General features: G+C 35.5%; 2 protein-coding genes across 4 annotated transcripts; one reads left to right on the top strand and one right to left on the bottom strand.

Annotated features, from left to right (window-relative positions):
- Positions 1 to 824: 824 nt before the first annotated feature.
- LOC115976959 (DNA mismatch repair protein MSH7) lies at positions 825 to 12,913 on the bottom strand. Of its 3 annotated transcripts, none has more exons than XM_031098533.1 (17): positions 12,465 to 12,913; positions 11,028 to 11,472; positions 10,161 to 10,256; positions 10,008 to 10,063; positions 9,030 to 9,096; positions 7,782 to 7,877; positions 7,048 to 7,179; positions 6,913 to 6,946; positions 6,755 to 6,802; positions 5,652 to 5,866; positions 5,423 to 5,549; positions 5,029 to 5,306; positions 4,722 to 4,916; positions 3,616 to 4,029; positions 3,329 to 3,425; positions 2,156 to 2,283; positions 825 to 1,449 (listed from the first exon to the last, which is right to left on the bottom strand). In XM_031098533.1, the coding sequence occupies exons 1-17, from the start codon at positions 12,788 to 12,790 to the stop codon at positions 979 to 981; spliced, it is 3,225 nt and encodes a 1,074-aa protein (XP_030954393.1). In that variant the 5' UTR covers positions 12,791 to 12,913; the 3' UTR covers positions 825 to 978. The 3 variants fall into 3 exon arrangements, with proteins under 3 accessions (XP_030954393.1, XP_030954394.1, XP_030954395.1); XM_031098534.1 differs by having other exon boundaries at positions 5,652 to 5,851; XM_031098535.1 differs by having other exon boundaries at positions 5,652 to 5,845.
- Positions 12,914 to 13,491: 578 nt separating this feature from the next.
- Positions 13,492 to 14,288, top strand: LOC115978419 (multiprotein-bridging factor 1c). The gene has a single exon (XM_031100435.1). The coding sequence runs from the start codon at positions 13,634 to 13,636 to the stop codon at positions 14,063 to 14,065; it is 432 nt and encodes a 143-aa protein (XP_030956295.1). The 5' UTR covers positions 13,492 to 13,633; the 3' UTR covers positions 14,066 to 14,288.
- The last annotated feature ends 1,642 nt before the right edge of the window (positions 14,289 to 15,930 follow it).

The raw sequence follows: 15,930 nt of genomic DNA, 5'->3' as shown, positions 1-15,930 counted from the left end.
GCTAGCATATAATCTTGAAAATTAGGCCAAAATGTCCGGAAGCTTTGTGCGTTGGCCAAAGCAATGGAATGACCAAGTCCCAGCAGAAACCAACAGTTTCTTCTTATTCAATCGGTGTGCCGAACTTGTGGCCTTTTTCAGAAGCTGCAAATATCAGAGAGCGCCCAAGATTGAGCAAAGCATCATCAGGCAAGTTTGAACTATTGCTGAAGATATTCCCAATACAGCACTGCTTAATTACTATAGATTCTATTCAAATTCACTTAGATTTAGGTACAAAGCGTCATCCATGCTCCCTAGAGTAGTGAGGACTGAGGAGTCTAATAGATAATGAGAAAATTGACTAATCATGCCAAATATTTAGGGTCACGAGAAAGATTATAGAGTAAATAACTAAGAATTGGCTGTCTTCCTATTTCTCCAGGCATGATGCACAGTTGTTTTCGTTGGTGTCATGATTTTGATCGCTTTTTGTCTCCATTATAAAGTAAGAAGGCAGAAAGAAAGCATGTAAGGAAAAAGGAAAAAAAAAAAAAAAACGATTAGGAATGGAAGTGGGGGGAATATTTTTGGTAGTTGTCTTGTGTATGGAAATGTTGTGGTCAGGAAATGACGAAATGAGTAATTTATTAAGGCATGCTTGGATTCGGTTTTTTGTCTTTTGACTCTGTCAGGGTGAATTAGGCAAGAAACATTGAAAGGGACCGCTGGATTATTCTCTAAACAAGTTGCTAATTTTTTGAATTATCTCGCTTAACTAACTTATTACTTAATTTGAATGGTTAAAAATGATACTTAATAGATTTATACATTTATAACTCCTGATTTATTCAGTTCTGTTAAGTGATCACAAACCTACAAAAAATTTTAACACCCGATAAAGTGGCTGAAACGTTAAAGCCAATACTCACATTGCTATTTTAATGTAATAATCATTTCAAAACTTGATATTTACAACGCGTTCCCATGCTTTTCTTTTTAGTTACCCGATCCATACGAGCTTTTTAGCTCATGCCACAAGCAAAACAACGTATCGAAAGTGTCATCAAAATTACTATCTCCAGTATCAGAGACTGCTATTAGCATCTTCAACCACTCTTCATGGAGAGTTGAGAACTTTGATCTCTGTTCACTTGTTCTAAAACTGTCTCCAAGAGAATTTTTCATCACTAGTCCAGCCTTTGATGCAACTTCAACCACCCTTTCTGGGATTCCAGCCATCATTGCCACTTGCAACCCATAGCTCTCTGGGCAGGCTCCAGATGTAAGCCGGTATAGAAAAACAAGCTCCTGCTCACTTCTAGAATAGCATTCAGATTTTGACTTAAAAGCACAGGCCATATGTTGCAGGGTAACATGCGGATGAGAAGCAAATTCCTTTGTAAGTGGGTGGTAGTGTGTAGCAAATAGTAGTCGACAATTAACTTTTTCGATCAAATGGCGGAATACCTGGACAAGTATTAAAGGTTAATTCCATTGAAATGAACACACATCAAAAGTAAAACATAGTCAACTATGGCACATAGAACACTTATAAATCAAATGGTTAATAACACAGGAGTATACAATCGCCTTAGAACTATTAGTAGTCTACAAGAGGCATTAGTGGCTATATAGAATAATAGGACAGGAATTTCATATCATACTTGGTTTAAGCTAATAACATGCAGCCCTCGAAGCTACCATCCCCTTGCATGATATGTGTATGTGTGCCTGTGACTGTAAAAATAATTTCATTTCTTTGTTGTTTTGATGTGTAAAAATAATTTCATTATATCTTACATTTGCTTTCTTTCAGTTGTTGCCACCCCTGATTTAAAATAAATAAGTAGCGGAACATTTTATATATGTTTACCCTGATTTAATTGCTTAGGTCCATTTGGAGTAGGAAGCCTATAGTCAAACTATGCTTGAGCATACAATACATGCATATATTTATAAGTTTGTAACTTGTTATATGTATACATCATTTTTAAACATATTACAAGCCTCTCTCAAATTGACTACTTAGAAAAGCCAAATAGTTTCAATAGAACCAAAGATGTTTAAAGATATTCTAATTGAAAGTTAGAAATTTGTATACTAATTTCTGAGGATAAGATGAGAAAACAAAGAAAGGGGGCAAAAGACCAGTCATTAAAGAGCAAAATCTCACCGCATAAGCAATGGCATATCCATCAAAAGTGCTTGTTCCTCTACCCAGTTCATCAAGAATAACCAATGAATCTTGAGTCGCATTTTGAAGAACTGATGCTGTTTCTGTGCACTCAATAAAAAATGTACCTACAAAAGATTGACATTGTTTCCAAAATCACTTTGCAATTCAAAAGGTCCTCACACATACAAACACTTATCCATGTCTGTGAGAATGAGTTTCAATCTATGTTGCATTAATTCTACAAAACACAAGATTTGGATTTAAAGTCCAATATATTAGAAGGATGCGGTTTGCTTGATATTATTTTAAGACCCTCAAAATGATAGCCCATGCATATGCATGGAAGCCGCTTTACTGAAGTCCAGCAATTGATTGTTCAGTCTTATAGTATGAAGTATTTTATCACCACAAATATTTGTACAATCAAATAAAAGTGAGCAGCTGTGAAGCATTATTGAGTGAAAGTTTTGATGCTCTCTCTCCTGCAGTAGCCAAAGCCTTGGCTATCAGACAAGTTGTGTCCCTTTGAATGTTATTGAAGCTGTTACCATGCCGAACAAAAGCCATGCAGGGAAGATTATCAAATAGTCAGAGATATTAGGTGAGATTTTAATGTTGTTGCTGACTGTCTTGCTAAATGGGCTCTGAGAGAGGAATTTCCCCCAAGTGGTTAGAGTTGCTTTGGGCAGGGATAACTAATTTATTGTTCTACTTCTGTTAGTTTTGAATTCCTTTCTTTTTGACACCACCCCCAACAACCCCCCCCCCCCCCCCAAAAAAAAAAAAAAAACGGTTTGATGGTCAAAACTACAAAACTTTTAAACAAAAAGTAACTTGCATTACTTCATTAAGCCTTCCAGCAGTTCTTGTTTGTTTGTTTGTTTTTTTTTTTTTTTGCTTTGCAATTGAACCTAATAAAAACCACCTAAATAACACCACCAGGTCCAACCACCAAAGGTATTTACAAATCAACTGCAAACACCCAGCACTATGACTACCTTACTATCAAAACCCACATACCCACTCCCATTCATAGCATAATAATTAATGACAAGAGTCCAACAGTTAAATGGTCCAGCATGTCAAACTCTTGCACAGAAAACTTCAGATCACAAAGATTGAATCAATCCATAACAATTAAAATTTTTTCTTTGGCTAAGGCGCACTTACTCTCTCCAGTCATGATTCGATCAGTAGCTCCAAGCCTAGTGAAGATGATATCCACAAGTGAGAGAGCACACATCTCGCAAGGTACATAACAACCCAGCTGCAAGTCAACATAGATTAAAATATATACATGAGTTGACCCCAAAACAGAACATCCTTTTTTTTCTTTTTTTTTTAATTTATAGGTAGAACGCCCTAGAATTTTAAAATATATGAGATTATTTCCTCCACTAGGACCAAGAACCTAGGTGATAAACAACAAAATCACCCATAGGGAGAAAAAGAAAAACCTGTGCCAGTATGACAGCTAGACATGTCGCACGCAGGAGGGTTGATTTCCCACCCATATTTGGTCCAGTCAGTAGCAAAGTTCGGGCATGATAGTCATCTGTATCCTCACCAAGGATTATGTCATTTGGGACAGGAACTCCCCCATTCTCTGCAAGGGCAAATGGATGCCATAGCCCTTTAACTTTAAGTGTTGGTCCTCTGGTCTCTTGGCCCGTAGTTATGTTTTCAGATTGAGGCAAAATAACAGGTCTGGACATAGGCCCACATGAAAAACTAGCAGTGACTGCAAAAGATCTTAGTACATCGATACAATTGATGGCATAAATGACTTCAAACCATTCAGTAGCTTTTTCAATAAATAACTCAACCAGAATAGAGAGTGTTTCAGCATCCGAATCTGTTACATCATGATTCTGGCAACAAGATAATATCACTTGAGTGTTAGCCACAACACTGGAAACTTAAATTATTACTCAAGGATAAGAAATTTTGAGAGCATACAATAGTGAAGATGCTAAAACTTTAGCAACTACAAAATATTGATTTAATGCATTGCCTGGTAAAACTATCACCAAACAAGCTCATTCATAAGAATGGAAAAGCTGTTTTGAACTAATAGGTCTATATGGTAGAAAGAAAGGCTATGTATGCAATAATTTACTCAAAAAATATATTATATTTAGGTCCAAGTACATCCAAACAGAAAATAATTCCTAGATAATATTAACAAGTTGAAGGTGGGAGCAAGCAATATGTTGCTAATAAGACTTCAAACAATGTGTATCATGCACGATATCCACTGACATACAACTGCTAAGGCTCCTACTAAGATCTACAAGAGACAGAATTTCATTCAGCATTGCTGATTACACACTTCTAACCTTTTTGAAAAGATAAAATGAAAAAGAACTTTTCAAATCATACAAATTTTCAAAAATTCAAACAGAAATAAACCATTGCCAGCTGCAGCAACATTTTCAAATTTGTCACAGGAATCTTTTACTATTAAAAATTGAAATAAAATAAATAAATAAAAAATAAAAAGAAGAAGGAATTTCAGCTTACAACGTCTATAGAAAAATGTACAAGCATAAAGAAACATTACCTGGTACTTTGGGAAGTCACTATCTACAGCTGCTTCAAATTGGGCAAGGAACTGATCCAGCCCATTACTACCACTTAGCATTGGAAGCTTAAAAACTTTTGACAAAGATGAAATTATATGCCCTTCATTCTGTAAAAGCATTAACAAATCCAATCCAATACGAAGGCCTTTCACAAGTGATCCAAATACTTTAACCTGTACCACAAAACATTATATATTTTCACCTAAATTATTGAAGCATAATATTCAATTAAAAAAAAAAAGGAAATGTATTTACCATTTTAAGGAAAAGGTAGAGAATACTTACTCGCTGTTTCAAAAATTTTTTGCCTAACAAGGGCAGTACGAGTGAAGCTGATGACTGAACACTAGCCTTAACCCGTCCAAGCAGCCTTTCTAAGTCTGGAAGTTTTTTCAGATTTTGAGAAACAAGCAACATAACTTCTGAATTTGCCATTAGATCTTCAACCACATTAAGCCTATTATTTATGCCTTCAGTATCTTTTAGTGGATGGCAAATCCAATTCCTTAAAAGCCGCTTACCAGATGATGTTACACAGTTATCAAGAAATTTGTACATTGTACCTGAAAATCAAGGAGTATTAAACTTTTAGATATTACATAACTAAGAATTAATGCAAAATATAGGACATCATATGCCAGAGTAGTTTGCTTGAAGTGAAAGAGATGCAGGAACTTGCCTGATGGACCACCATCAGCATTATTGTTGAAAATCTCCAGATTAACCAGTGTCTGTCCATCAATTCTGAGGCAACCCCTATAAACTTGGTAAGGTAATACATCTCCATTCCGTAAAACATCATCTAACTGTAATTGACACAGGACAATCATTATAAACAACACATATAGACGCTCCCATTTACTTTTTTCATATTCTTAACTTTACAAAAAGGATACTAGCAAGCTTACCATCAACCTGGACAGATGACTAATGAGTCCACCAAGAGCACATAAGGCAATATCATGGTGCATTACGCCTTCAAGTAAATTTTCCCACAAATTAGAAGATCCTTTGAAATATCCCTTCAAGTGAATTAAATTTCTAACTTCAGAAGCATCCAGGAAGTCTGTAATAGGCTGAACTGGACTTGTTTGTGCAGTTGCTGGACCTACAATGAACAAACCTGATAATTCAATCCTACTTATTGTGGGATTCTAAACTGATTATCATGCAGCATTTTTTATTTTTTTTTGGTAAAGCAGTATGCAGATAATTGATTTATTAGCATATAAATATGCATCTCGGTACCAAAATTCAGTATTAACTTCTCAAATATAAAGTTCCCAAACCCAAACCAGCCGAAAGAAAACACTGGTTTGAAACCTGTGCTCTCATTCCACTTAAGTCACACACATGAATGTAGAAATCACATCTACAGAACTCATACTATTCTCCAGGATTCAGAGAACAATAAAAAGAGCATCTATAACGCTGAAGTCAAAGCTCAACCTTTTTTCTCAAATCACAACATAATTCAAAAAAGAAAATATATCTAACCGTCTCATATTCACCAAAGTTGAAATCAATGTCAATTATATTGCAGAAAAGTGGCTGCAGAATTACTCTTCCTAACTATTTTTCATTTGGTACAGCTTCAATTTGTGGCTTATGTGGCTTAATTTTAAAAAGTAGAGCTCGTGTGTTACCCATTTTAATCATTTAATCACTATTTTAACACTTTCCCACACATGTGGGCCCATTTCCCCTTAATAAGTGGATCCCAACACATGGGATTTTTAATTTTTTCAAATTAAAAAATTGCCACTAATCCCAACACATGGAAATAAGATTCAAACTTAGGATCAAGATCACATGCTCTAATACTATGATAAATTGCCATTAATCCCAAAAGCTTAAACAGATAGAGGATGGAAAATTTAATCATTATTCTAACACATGGAAAAACAAAATTTGTAAAGCATGTATGTTAGTGTGTTTACATGGAACACTTAAATGTTATACTCCACTCATATGTAGTCTGGCATTCAGAAAAGTTTAACAACATTCTGACCTGTTAATGAGTACTTTCTGAGTGCTTTCTGAGCTTCTTTGGACAGCCCTACAGGAGTTGAATATTTAAGTTTCAACTATGCAGTTATTTTCATGTAAACTTCAGAAATGGAACCCTGGTCAAATCACAAACATCAGGGTGGGGGGAAGAATGCTCACCTCTACTCTCATATATAACTTCTTTGGGTGACACCTAAAATCAAATCCCAATAAAAGCACTAAATTTTAATATTCATATTTGATAGACTTTGCTTGAAAAAAGATTAAACAAAGGAAACAGTATGTTAACCATACTTGCATTAGTAAAGCCCCCAGAGCAGCAGAGGACACGTCATCATTGATGGAACCAACCCAAATTCTTAAAGCAGCACAATCAACAAAAGCAAAGCCATAAACAATTGAACCATTATCCAGGCCAGAATTTTCCTAAAGAGAAAATTTAACAAAACATAGCGTTAATATATTGGAACAAATTTTCTAGTAGATAGCAGCAACAAGATAAACTCATAAAACCATTACTAATTCAAGTAGTGCCAACTTTAAGAGGAAAAGGTACAGGAGCATGCTATAAAGTCAACTGCTGCATTACATACGATTAAAAGAGGTGAAATAATAATAATAATAATAATTGCCTCTTTCTTCAAGGCGCCCATAAAGACCCCCCACCAAAAAAAATAAAAAATAAATTTCAACAAGATAGAAGCCAGGTTGGATGCTTTCTTATAACATCAGTAATAATTCAGGACTTTCATGATATACTATAAAGCTTTGAATCATGCATTTTTCAGAAACATAGATATGAAGATAAAAAAAATCTCAAGATAGAATCTTTTTCCTATTGTTGACTGTCTTTACTGATAAGATCACACAATGAGCTCGCATCTAATGCGATTTCAGGAATGTGCATTGAAAGATAAATGACAAGCTTTTCCCTTCATGTAAACAGGAAAATTGGAATTCAGTACACAAACTAAGATTGACATTCTGTTTGTACATATAGGAATATAACTGACTAGTAGCAAGCATACCTCTTTTATTGCAAGAAGATGAACAGCATCAGGCCCAATATTACCATCAGTTGCGGTTGATGGCGTAACCACCTGAACCAATTTTCTTTGAATTACCTGAAAACCAATGTTTGAAGTCAATCCAAGCACACAATAAGAGAAAAAAAGATGCAAAAGAAGACGAAGGACATACAAGTTTAAATAGAAAAGTGAAATTTCATCACTTTCAAATAACAAGGTAAATAGGTGATAGAACTTATAGTACAAGTAAAACACCTGCAATATTAGTACAACCCCTGCCTAGTGCAACTTTATCTCTATTTATTTGATTTTCTTGAAGCTTCTGAGTAACTATACCAAAGACGAAAAACTGGAAAATGGCCAATGTCACCACTTTCTAGGACAAAAAATTAATTTTAAACAAACAATTCTTTCAAATGAAATATTTCTTGTCATTTAGTAATTGAAATTTCCAAGAATTTTTTTCTAGCATAAAGGAAAATATATGCTTTTCAATCACGTAATAAATTATTAATTGCAAAATTTATATCTTAAATTTAGAGATGGATCACAAACAGGATAGATTTGACCCCACCATCATTGGATCCTTCATTTAGTATTTAGCTGTCACTAGTTTCAATCTAATTCCCAATTTTGACCCTCACTTTTATAAGTTGCACAACACACATTTCTATCTTTTGGAATGATTGAAGGTCCAATTAACTCAACCACCTTTATCATGCCACCCTAGGAATGATATTTTAGATTGCAAAATATGAATAATTTGAATAAATGATAGAGGTTGAGCCTTGGTGTGATATCAAGTGCCTTCCACCAAAGCGACAGGTCAAGGGTTTGAGTCCAGGAGTTATCCTCTCCGAAAAATTAAAGTTGCTTACCATGAGCTCCCCCAAATCTTGCAAAAGTGAGAGCTTTGTGCACTAGGTATGACCTTTATCATTTATTTAAATCCTCATTTTGACAATTTTCTGCCTTTTTTTTTTTCCTTCAATAAGTTCCTTAACTTTAATGTGGACATGTCACTTTCTTTGGATTGACCTTGGTCTAAATTTTCAACAAAATAATTCAATCTTTAGGTGTGGCTAACAATTTTTATTAGAAAATTGATGTTAAGACTAGAGAGCCCAACAATAATTTCATTTGTAACAAGCCGCAAACACAAGATGGATTTCAAGTCAAGTACAACCCTTTAAAACAAAGACTATAAATTCATGTGAAGTGCCCATCATGCAGCATGGAAAAACTTACAGAATTTGCACCTCTGGCTTTTGCTTGATCAGATGTCTCCAACTGCTCCACTCGGCCAACTTTATATCTTCACAAAGAACAAATTGTAAGACAAGTGAACTATAGCACATAAAAAATATCATAGCAGAAATTTAAATAAGTACTTCATTAAACTAAATCTCATCCTAACTACCAGCAGATGGCTAGATCGAACAAGTGCTTCTCATAAACTCTCTCTCTCTCTCTCTCTCTCTCAATTTTGTCAGATGTAGCAGATGAGTAAAAGATTGTTGTTTCAGCTATATGATGATCCTTAAAATCTCAAAAAATTTAAATACACATTTTTGCATACTGAACCTAACTGCCATGTACCAGAGGATTTTAGCTACAAAAAGGAGTCAATCAGAAATGGAAACATAGAATGTCCTCATTTTTCCTTATGGCCTGTTTGGAAGTTTAGAGAGGAAGGAGAGTAGAGGGGAGTAGAGGGAAGGAGAGTAGTGGGAAGGAGAGTAGAGGGGAATAATTCCCCTCCACCTTGCTTGGATGTTTTTAAAATTAGTAAGGGGGAAGGGAATAATTAGCCTTTCCCCTTATTTGGATGTTTTAAAAATTAGGATGGAGAGGAGAGGAAATGATTAAAATAAACAAATTTACCTCTATTTGAAAATGGACTTGCAACATTGGTCCATTATTAATTTAGAAAGAGTAAATTGAAAAATTTATCTAATCAATAATTTATCTACTCTACTCTCCCTCCAAATCTCTCCAATTTGGGGGAATTAAAAATAAGGGGTTAGAGGTGGTTGAAACCCCTCCAAACTCCTCCCCCTCCTTCTTTAAAAAACTTCCAAACAAGGTAATTGAATTACTCTCTCTCCCTCTACTCTACTCCCCTCCTTTTTTAAACTTCCAAACAAGCCATTAAAGACAAAATGAAACAAAGAGTGAACAAATATGGTTAGGATTAGGAATACATAAGTCTAGTCACTTCCTTACCCCCGAGCAACAAGCTTTTGAACAGCATCATCAATCCCACTTTCAGATATGCCAACCTGACCAGAAAGTATTGCTGTTATTGCATGCAAAATCACTCTCTTCAATAGATGAGCAAATATCTCAAGTAAGTTTATGAAAATAACATGAAGTCACCTGCCGACATTTCCCCACGCCACTTAATGTCATTTTCCAATCAAGCTCCTTATGGCCAATTTCAGCATCTAGTTCATATAGCTCATAGAACTTTCCCTGTATTTGATCATAGGTTGCTACACTATGTAATATAATTCCAAAAGAAAGAATTCTGAATTTAAAAATAGTACTGCAGATATGCTTCAATATACAAAATCATCCTTTTCAAACTGTAATTCTTAATGTAGATAGATATGAATAACTTTCAATGATCCAAAGTTGGGACAATTATTTCTTTCCTTTCAGTCAATTGGAGGCCACTTGAGCTAATGGGATACACAAGAGTAGGCAGCCCTCTCCCATTCCTTAAAACACCCCCCCCCCTCTTTTTTCCCCCTCCCAAGCAAGGGGGTCCCAGGTAAAGGAAGCGTTTAATTACATAACCATGTACATTGCAAAGAGACTTCACATCATGATAGAAAAATTAAAGCTTGGCAAGGCAAACTATTGACTTTAGCCCCAATAAAAATATATAAATAAAAGACACAAGGCTACTTTCCCCACATTGTAGATCAAAACGAATTGCATTGCTCAAGGTGCATTTGTCATGTTCTAGCATTTAATCCTTCCAACAATGCTCCAAAGGAAGAGGACTAGCACCTTGTTTATGTTGATAAATTACCACTAGTCCAAAAACCTTAAGCTACTAGAAAATGGTGAATTTAATCATTTGACCACCATTCTAACAATAGTCACTGATTAGAAATCAATCTCAATTAGGAAACTAATAAAAATATGACATTTGGGCTTATTCATGCTCTAATGCATGATGATAGCTAGACATAAATGATTTCAACAAAAAATATCAAGATAAAAACAATAACTAACCACTTTAAAGAAAAGTGCAATATCCATATATTGACTTTTGACACTCCAATATTGTTTTTGAGATGCTGACATTTTCTTCAAAGCATCTGGTGGTATATAAAGTGTCTTCCTGTCATAAAGAGGATCACCAGGCCTTCGCCCATTAGCATCCCTGATTCGAGCAGGATCAAGCCACTCAAACTTGCTGATTGTATCAGTAACTTCTGTATGATTCTTGTTCAAGACAGTTGTATCCTGAAGTAGTTTCAGCCTTTTGCTTGAATCGAACTTTGGACTATCCTCTTGAGATCTCTTTAAACGAGGAACAAGAGGTTGCATACCGGGTGTTTCCGGCCTGGGAATATCATCGTCACTTTCAATATGCAAGACACATCCTTGATCAACTGCCCCATTCGAATTGACAATATTACCTTTTTGGGGATGTTGTTCACCATGACTGTGGTTACTGCAAAAGTTTACACAAACATTACTATACCATGCAACACAACCATACAAATGTAAAGTTACTTTCGGATAGTTTTGTATACTAGCTATGACCATACGACACATGAAATTTGCAAAATAATGTGTATTATGATAGAATCATAAATCTACATGCATCATTAACCACCAATAAGCTATAACTTCAAAACTTATAAGAATTGTGCAAGACTTGAGAATAAGGTTGGATAAGACATATATCATTCAACAATGAATTTAAGGGGGAAAAAAGGGTAAATTGCATATTTGGTCCTCAACCTTTGGCATTTGTTTCAAAATCATCCTTATACTTTAAATATATTTCAGAATGTCCTTACTGATTACTGTCATCTGCTAGATGGAAATTCTAACATGGCAAATGGAATTGATGCCATTTCATAGGCTCCACGTCATCAAAGTGACCCCAGTTTCCTGAATTTTGTTTGTTTTTTAAACAATTTTGAAATCATCAAGAATGAAGTGAAAAACATTTGAAAGTATAAGGATGATTTTGAAACAAATGTGAAAGGTTTAGGACCAGATATGCAATTTAACAACTTCAAATTCCTTCAAAAGTTTTAAGTTGGATACCCAAAATCATCATTCAGTCACTTCCAAAAATGCCATTATATCACAATCGGCTATTGTGAAATTGGAATAAAATATTAACAGCTTCAACAAACGAAATGCCTCAGTTAATCTGAGATTTTCATCTTTTCAAAGCAACAATATGGAATGTACCATCACATTATTATTTCGTTGTCAAATTCTCTCACCAACCAAACAGTAGTTAGTATTTCAAAAAAAAAAAAAAAGAGATGTGCAAAATTTCCAGTTCTAGTTATTATTTAAAAAATAAATAAATAAAAACTATAATAGATCTAAATAATTGCAAAACTCTTTCACACAAGCATTCAAATAAAAATGATTTTTAAAAACTAAAAAAAATAAAATAAAAGGAAGAAATTAAATTAGTACCTCTCTGTAGCCTTTTTTCTATCATCGACCTTCACAAACTTATGCATAATACTCGAGAACAGTGAAGAACCTCTGCCGTCCTCGCTTCCGGTGGACATCGCCGGAAATATCTGACGTGGCACCTTCTCAGGCGGTGTGTCGGTTCCTCTGATTTCAAGAGACGAGTCCATAACAGTGTCATTCGCAGCCTGATTGAGAGCGACACCGTTTTGTTTCTCTTGCTTCGCCGGAACACGCTGTTTGCCGAGCTCATTTCCGACACCGGAGCCATTGCTTTCCGGCGAGGGTTTTTGGAAAAAGGAGAGTATAGATTTTTGGCGCTGCATTTTCAGATTTTTAGAGAGAGAAAGAGCGCGCGAGAGGATGTGAAGTGAAGTGAAGTGGTATTTATTACTAAATGATTTTAGAATGTGAAATTTTGGCGCCAAAATTTTGCCCCTTCGAGTGTCTTGACCTGGGCGCAGAAAATTCGTGGACTGATTTTGACCTATTTAATTCACTTTCCAGTTTCCAGTGTAAATATCGACCGTTTGATTTCTATTGCATTTTCTGAAGCGTCCGATTCAATTGCAGAGCGAAAATCCAAAATTGCCCTTCACCGAGAAAGGAAATTTCAAAGTTTAGTGACAAAGCAGATCAGCTTAACAACCAATCATAGATCGCAAGCATCAGCTTAATCCAAAAGAAATTTCACTATACAATTACGTGGCAAATTCCTACTGGAGGAAAATTAATTAAAGACCTCAAGAAAAACGGGGAAGTCAAATTTTTACCCTTTGTTACGGAACGGAGAGAAGTTAGAAAGGTCCAGGTCAGGTTGTCCCAAAAAAAAGGTCCAGGTCAGCAACAAGGAGGAATAGAATAACGACACGTCAGCAACAAGAGCAGATATTTAATTTTAACTTCATGGCTTGTTTTGCAAGCTAACGTAATGGACCACCAAGAGTAATTACCGTATCAAGAAGGCTTGAGAACTTTCCAGACCCTCACCTCCTATATATACATACCCCTCTCTCTACTTCCTTGTACAATTATTTTAGTTACAGAATTTCTGCGTGTCTTTTTCGCTCTCTCTCTTTTGCTCTTCTTGTGTGTTTTTTATCTCTGAGTTTTCTTTGTTGGGGAATTTCTCTCTCTGTTGCTTTGTCGCTCTCTCTGAGTTTGTTACGATGCCGAGCCGATATCCAGGAGCTCTGACCCAAGACTGGGAGCCAGTGGTGCTTCACAAGAACAGGACCAAGGTTCAAGATCGCGACAGGAAGGCGGTGAACCAGGCGTTGCGGACCGGTGCTGCGGTGCAGACCGTGAAGAAGGCGGAAGCCGGTTCGAACAAGAAGGCTTCTCCGGTTGTGAACGCGAAGAAGCTTGACGAGGCGGCTGAGCCGGCGGCGCTGGACCGGGTGTCGACGGAGGTGAAGCAGTTGATACAGAAGGCGCGGCTGGAGAAGAAGATGAGCCAGGCTGAGCTGGCCAAGCAGATCAACGAGCGGCCTCAGGTGGTACAGGAGTATGAGAATGGGAAGGCTGTGCCGAACCAGGCTGTGTTGGCGAAGATGGAGAGGGTTCTTGGTGTGAAGCTGAGGGGAAAGATTGGAAAGTGATGGGATGTTTCAAAACTACGTAGTAGTGTCTGTTAGTGTTTTGGCGGTGTGGATCATGAACATAACATAGGTGTTTGGTTGTTGGGTGTTTCTAGGGTTTCTGTTTGTGGGTTGATAACTGTTAAAGGATGATGGTAAATAAAAGTAGAAACTGATCTGGGAGGAAAACTAGGTTGTAAAAAAATGCGAATATCAATCGAGTTTCATGACTTTTCTTCTTTTCTTTTTTTTTTCTTTTTTTTTTTTCATCTTTATGCGTATTTTTGGTTAATTTCGTTTTTTCTTTTTTAATTGTGTCTGACCTTTGAATCTGAAATTATCCAATTTTCTATCTTGGTCTGTTAGAATGAGATATCGATTTTAACGGAGGTGATGAATGTTCGCACGCCAGGATGCACACATATTTTTCTAAGTTGGATCCAAGAGAATGTTACTTTTTTTATATATATTTGGATACCAATTAATTGCATAATATCCTTGCTAGTAGCGACAATCGAATTTTGAATGAAATTTTTTTGATGAACTCGAACTTTTAATGAAATAATGATTCAAGGTTACAATTATTTATGTGGGTGTATTATTTTTTTCAAATAAGAAAAATCTCGTAAACAGGTTACCCATTTGAACACATTATGGTCATTGGTCGATCAGGCGAATGTCGTCACCTGCGAACTTTGCCCTTCACGCGAATCAGAGTGATCACAGTCTACTATGGTCTGTACACAACAGTCCAACGGTTTGCTTGTGCAGGGGGCAAAATCACACAAGTCGCTACGTGGGGGTGCAGGGGAAGTTGAAAACTATGGATGTGTTTAGCTTGCCAAGGCCGTTTTTGTGAAAAACCAAAATTATAAAGAAAAATTTTAAAGAAATTAGAATAATTAAGATGCATGTTGTGTGACACTGTGACATGTGTCAACTTATACACCAATTCATCTCCAAAAAAAAAACTTATACACCAATCATAAATTGACATGTAAGTAAGGTGTAAATTTAGGTATGGAAGAGGCTTAGGTAATTAAGTTTAAGTTTGAGTAAGGTATTTTGAGTATTTTTAATATACGTGTGGGTGAACACGTATATTGAAATTTGTGTAAGTGTGTAAGTATGTTTAAAATGTAAAAAATGTAGGTTGAGTAGGTTACCAAACGGCCTCTAATATTTCATTAAAAAACAACTTAGGATAAGAAAAAAATTATATAAAAATAGTTTCTGTCACTTTTTAGAAAGTACAGTTGGGTTAGTTACTTCATCCAAACATCAAGGATCATCTTGATGAATCTCTCCACTTGAGATGGAATTATATTCACTAAAACATAATATGACTCTAATTACGCATAATATTATCCAAGACATTTATTTAAGGTCAAAGTTTAGTTTGTCCATTGCCGACATTATAGTCTTTTAGATCATAGTTCATAAAATTCAACATCTTTCAAGAAATTATGTGTCAAAAATTTGGTAGAAAAATACAAAATTGAAGAAATAACAATATGGATACATTTATTTTTTTTAAATCACAACATATGTGTTTGGTTTCTAGGGTTTTTGTTTTTGGGTTGGTAGTTGGTAAAGGCGAGGTGGTTGATGGTATACACCATACCAGTACGTATACTAGTATCGAAATGCCAACATTTCGTATTGGTTTAAATACCGATTATGTACCGACCATATCGGCCGATTTCTAGTATTACCGGTTGGTACTGGACGTACCGGTCAGTACAGAAAAAAGCTTTTATTTATTTATTTTAGTTTTGTAATTTTTGAATTTTTCTTAGGGTAAAATGGTAACTTATTTGTATTAATTTATTAGTTTTATTTGTTTTTTTAGTATGCAATGAACAATTAAGCTTTCTGTTTTATAT

The sequence above is a fragment of the Quercus lobata genome, chromosome 2 (assembly GCF_001633185.2).
Source record: "Quercus lobata isolate SW786 chromosome 2, ValleyOak3.0 Primary Assembly, whole genome shotgun sequence".
NCBI classification, from domain to species: domain Eukaryota; kingdom Viridiplantae; phylum Streptophyta; class Magnoliopsida; order Fagales; family Fagaceae; genus Quercus; species Quercus lobata.
The sequence above is the reverse complement of the archived record's forward strand: the minus strand, read 5'-3'. Positions and strand labels throughout refer to the sequence as shown.

Bases quoted from the DNA above. Each gene is read 5' to 3' on its own strand.
- LOC115978419 (XM_031100435.1), top strand. From the start codon at position 13,634: ATGCCGAGCCGATATCCAGGAGCTCTGACCCAAGACTGGGAGCCAGTG.
- LOC115976959 (XM_031098533.1), bottom strand. From the start codon at position 12,790: ATGCAGCGCCAAAAATCTATACTCTCCTTTTTCCAAAAACCCTCGCCG. The intron at 9,097-10,007 runs GTAAGGAAGTGA...TTCTTTGTGAAG, and splicing joins CAAAAGCTTGTTGCTCGGGG to ATATAAAGTTGGCCGAGTGG. The intron at 1,450-2,155 runs GTGAGATTTTGC...ATACTTGTCCAG, and splicing joins GATATGCCATTGCTTATGCG to GTATTCCGCCATTTGATCGA.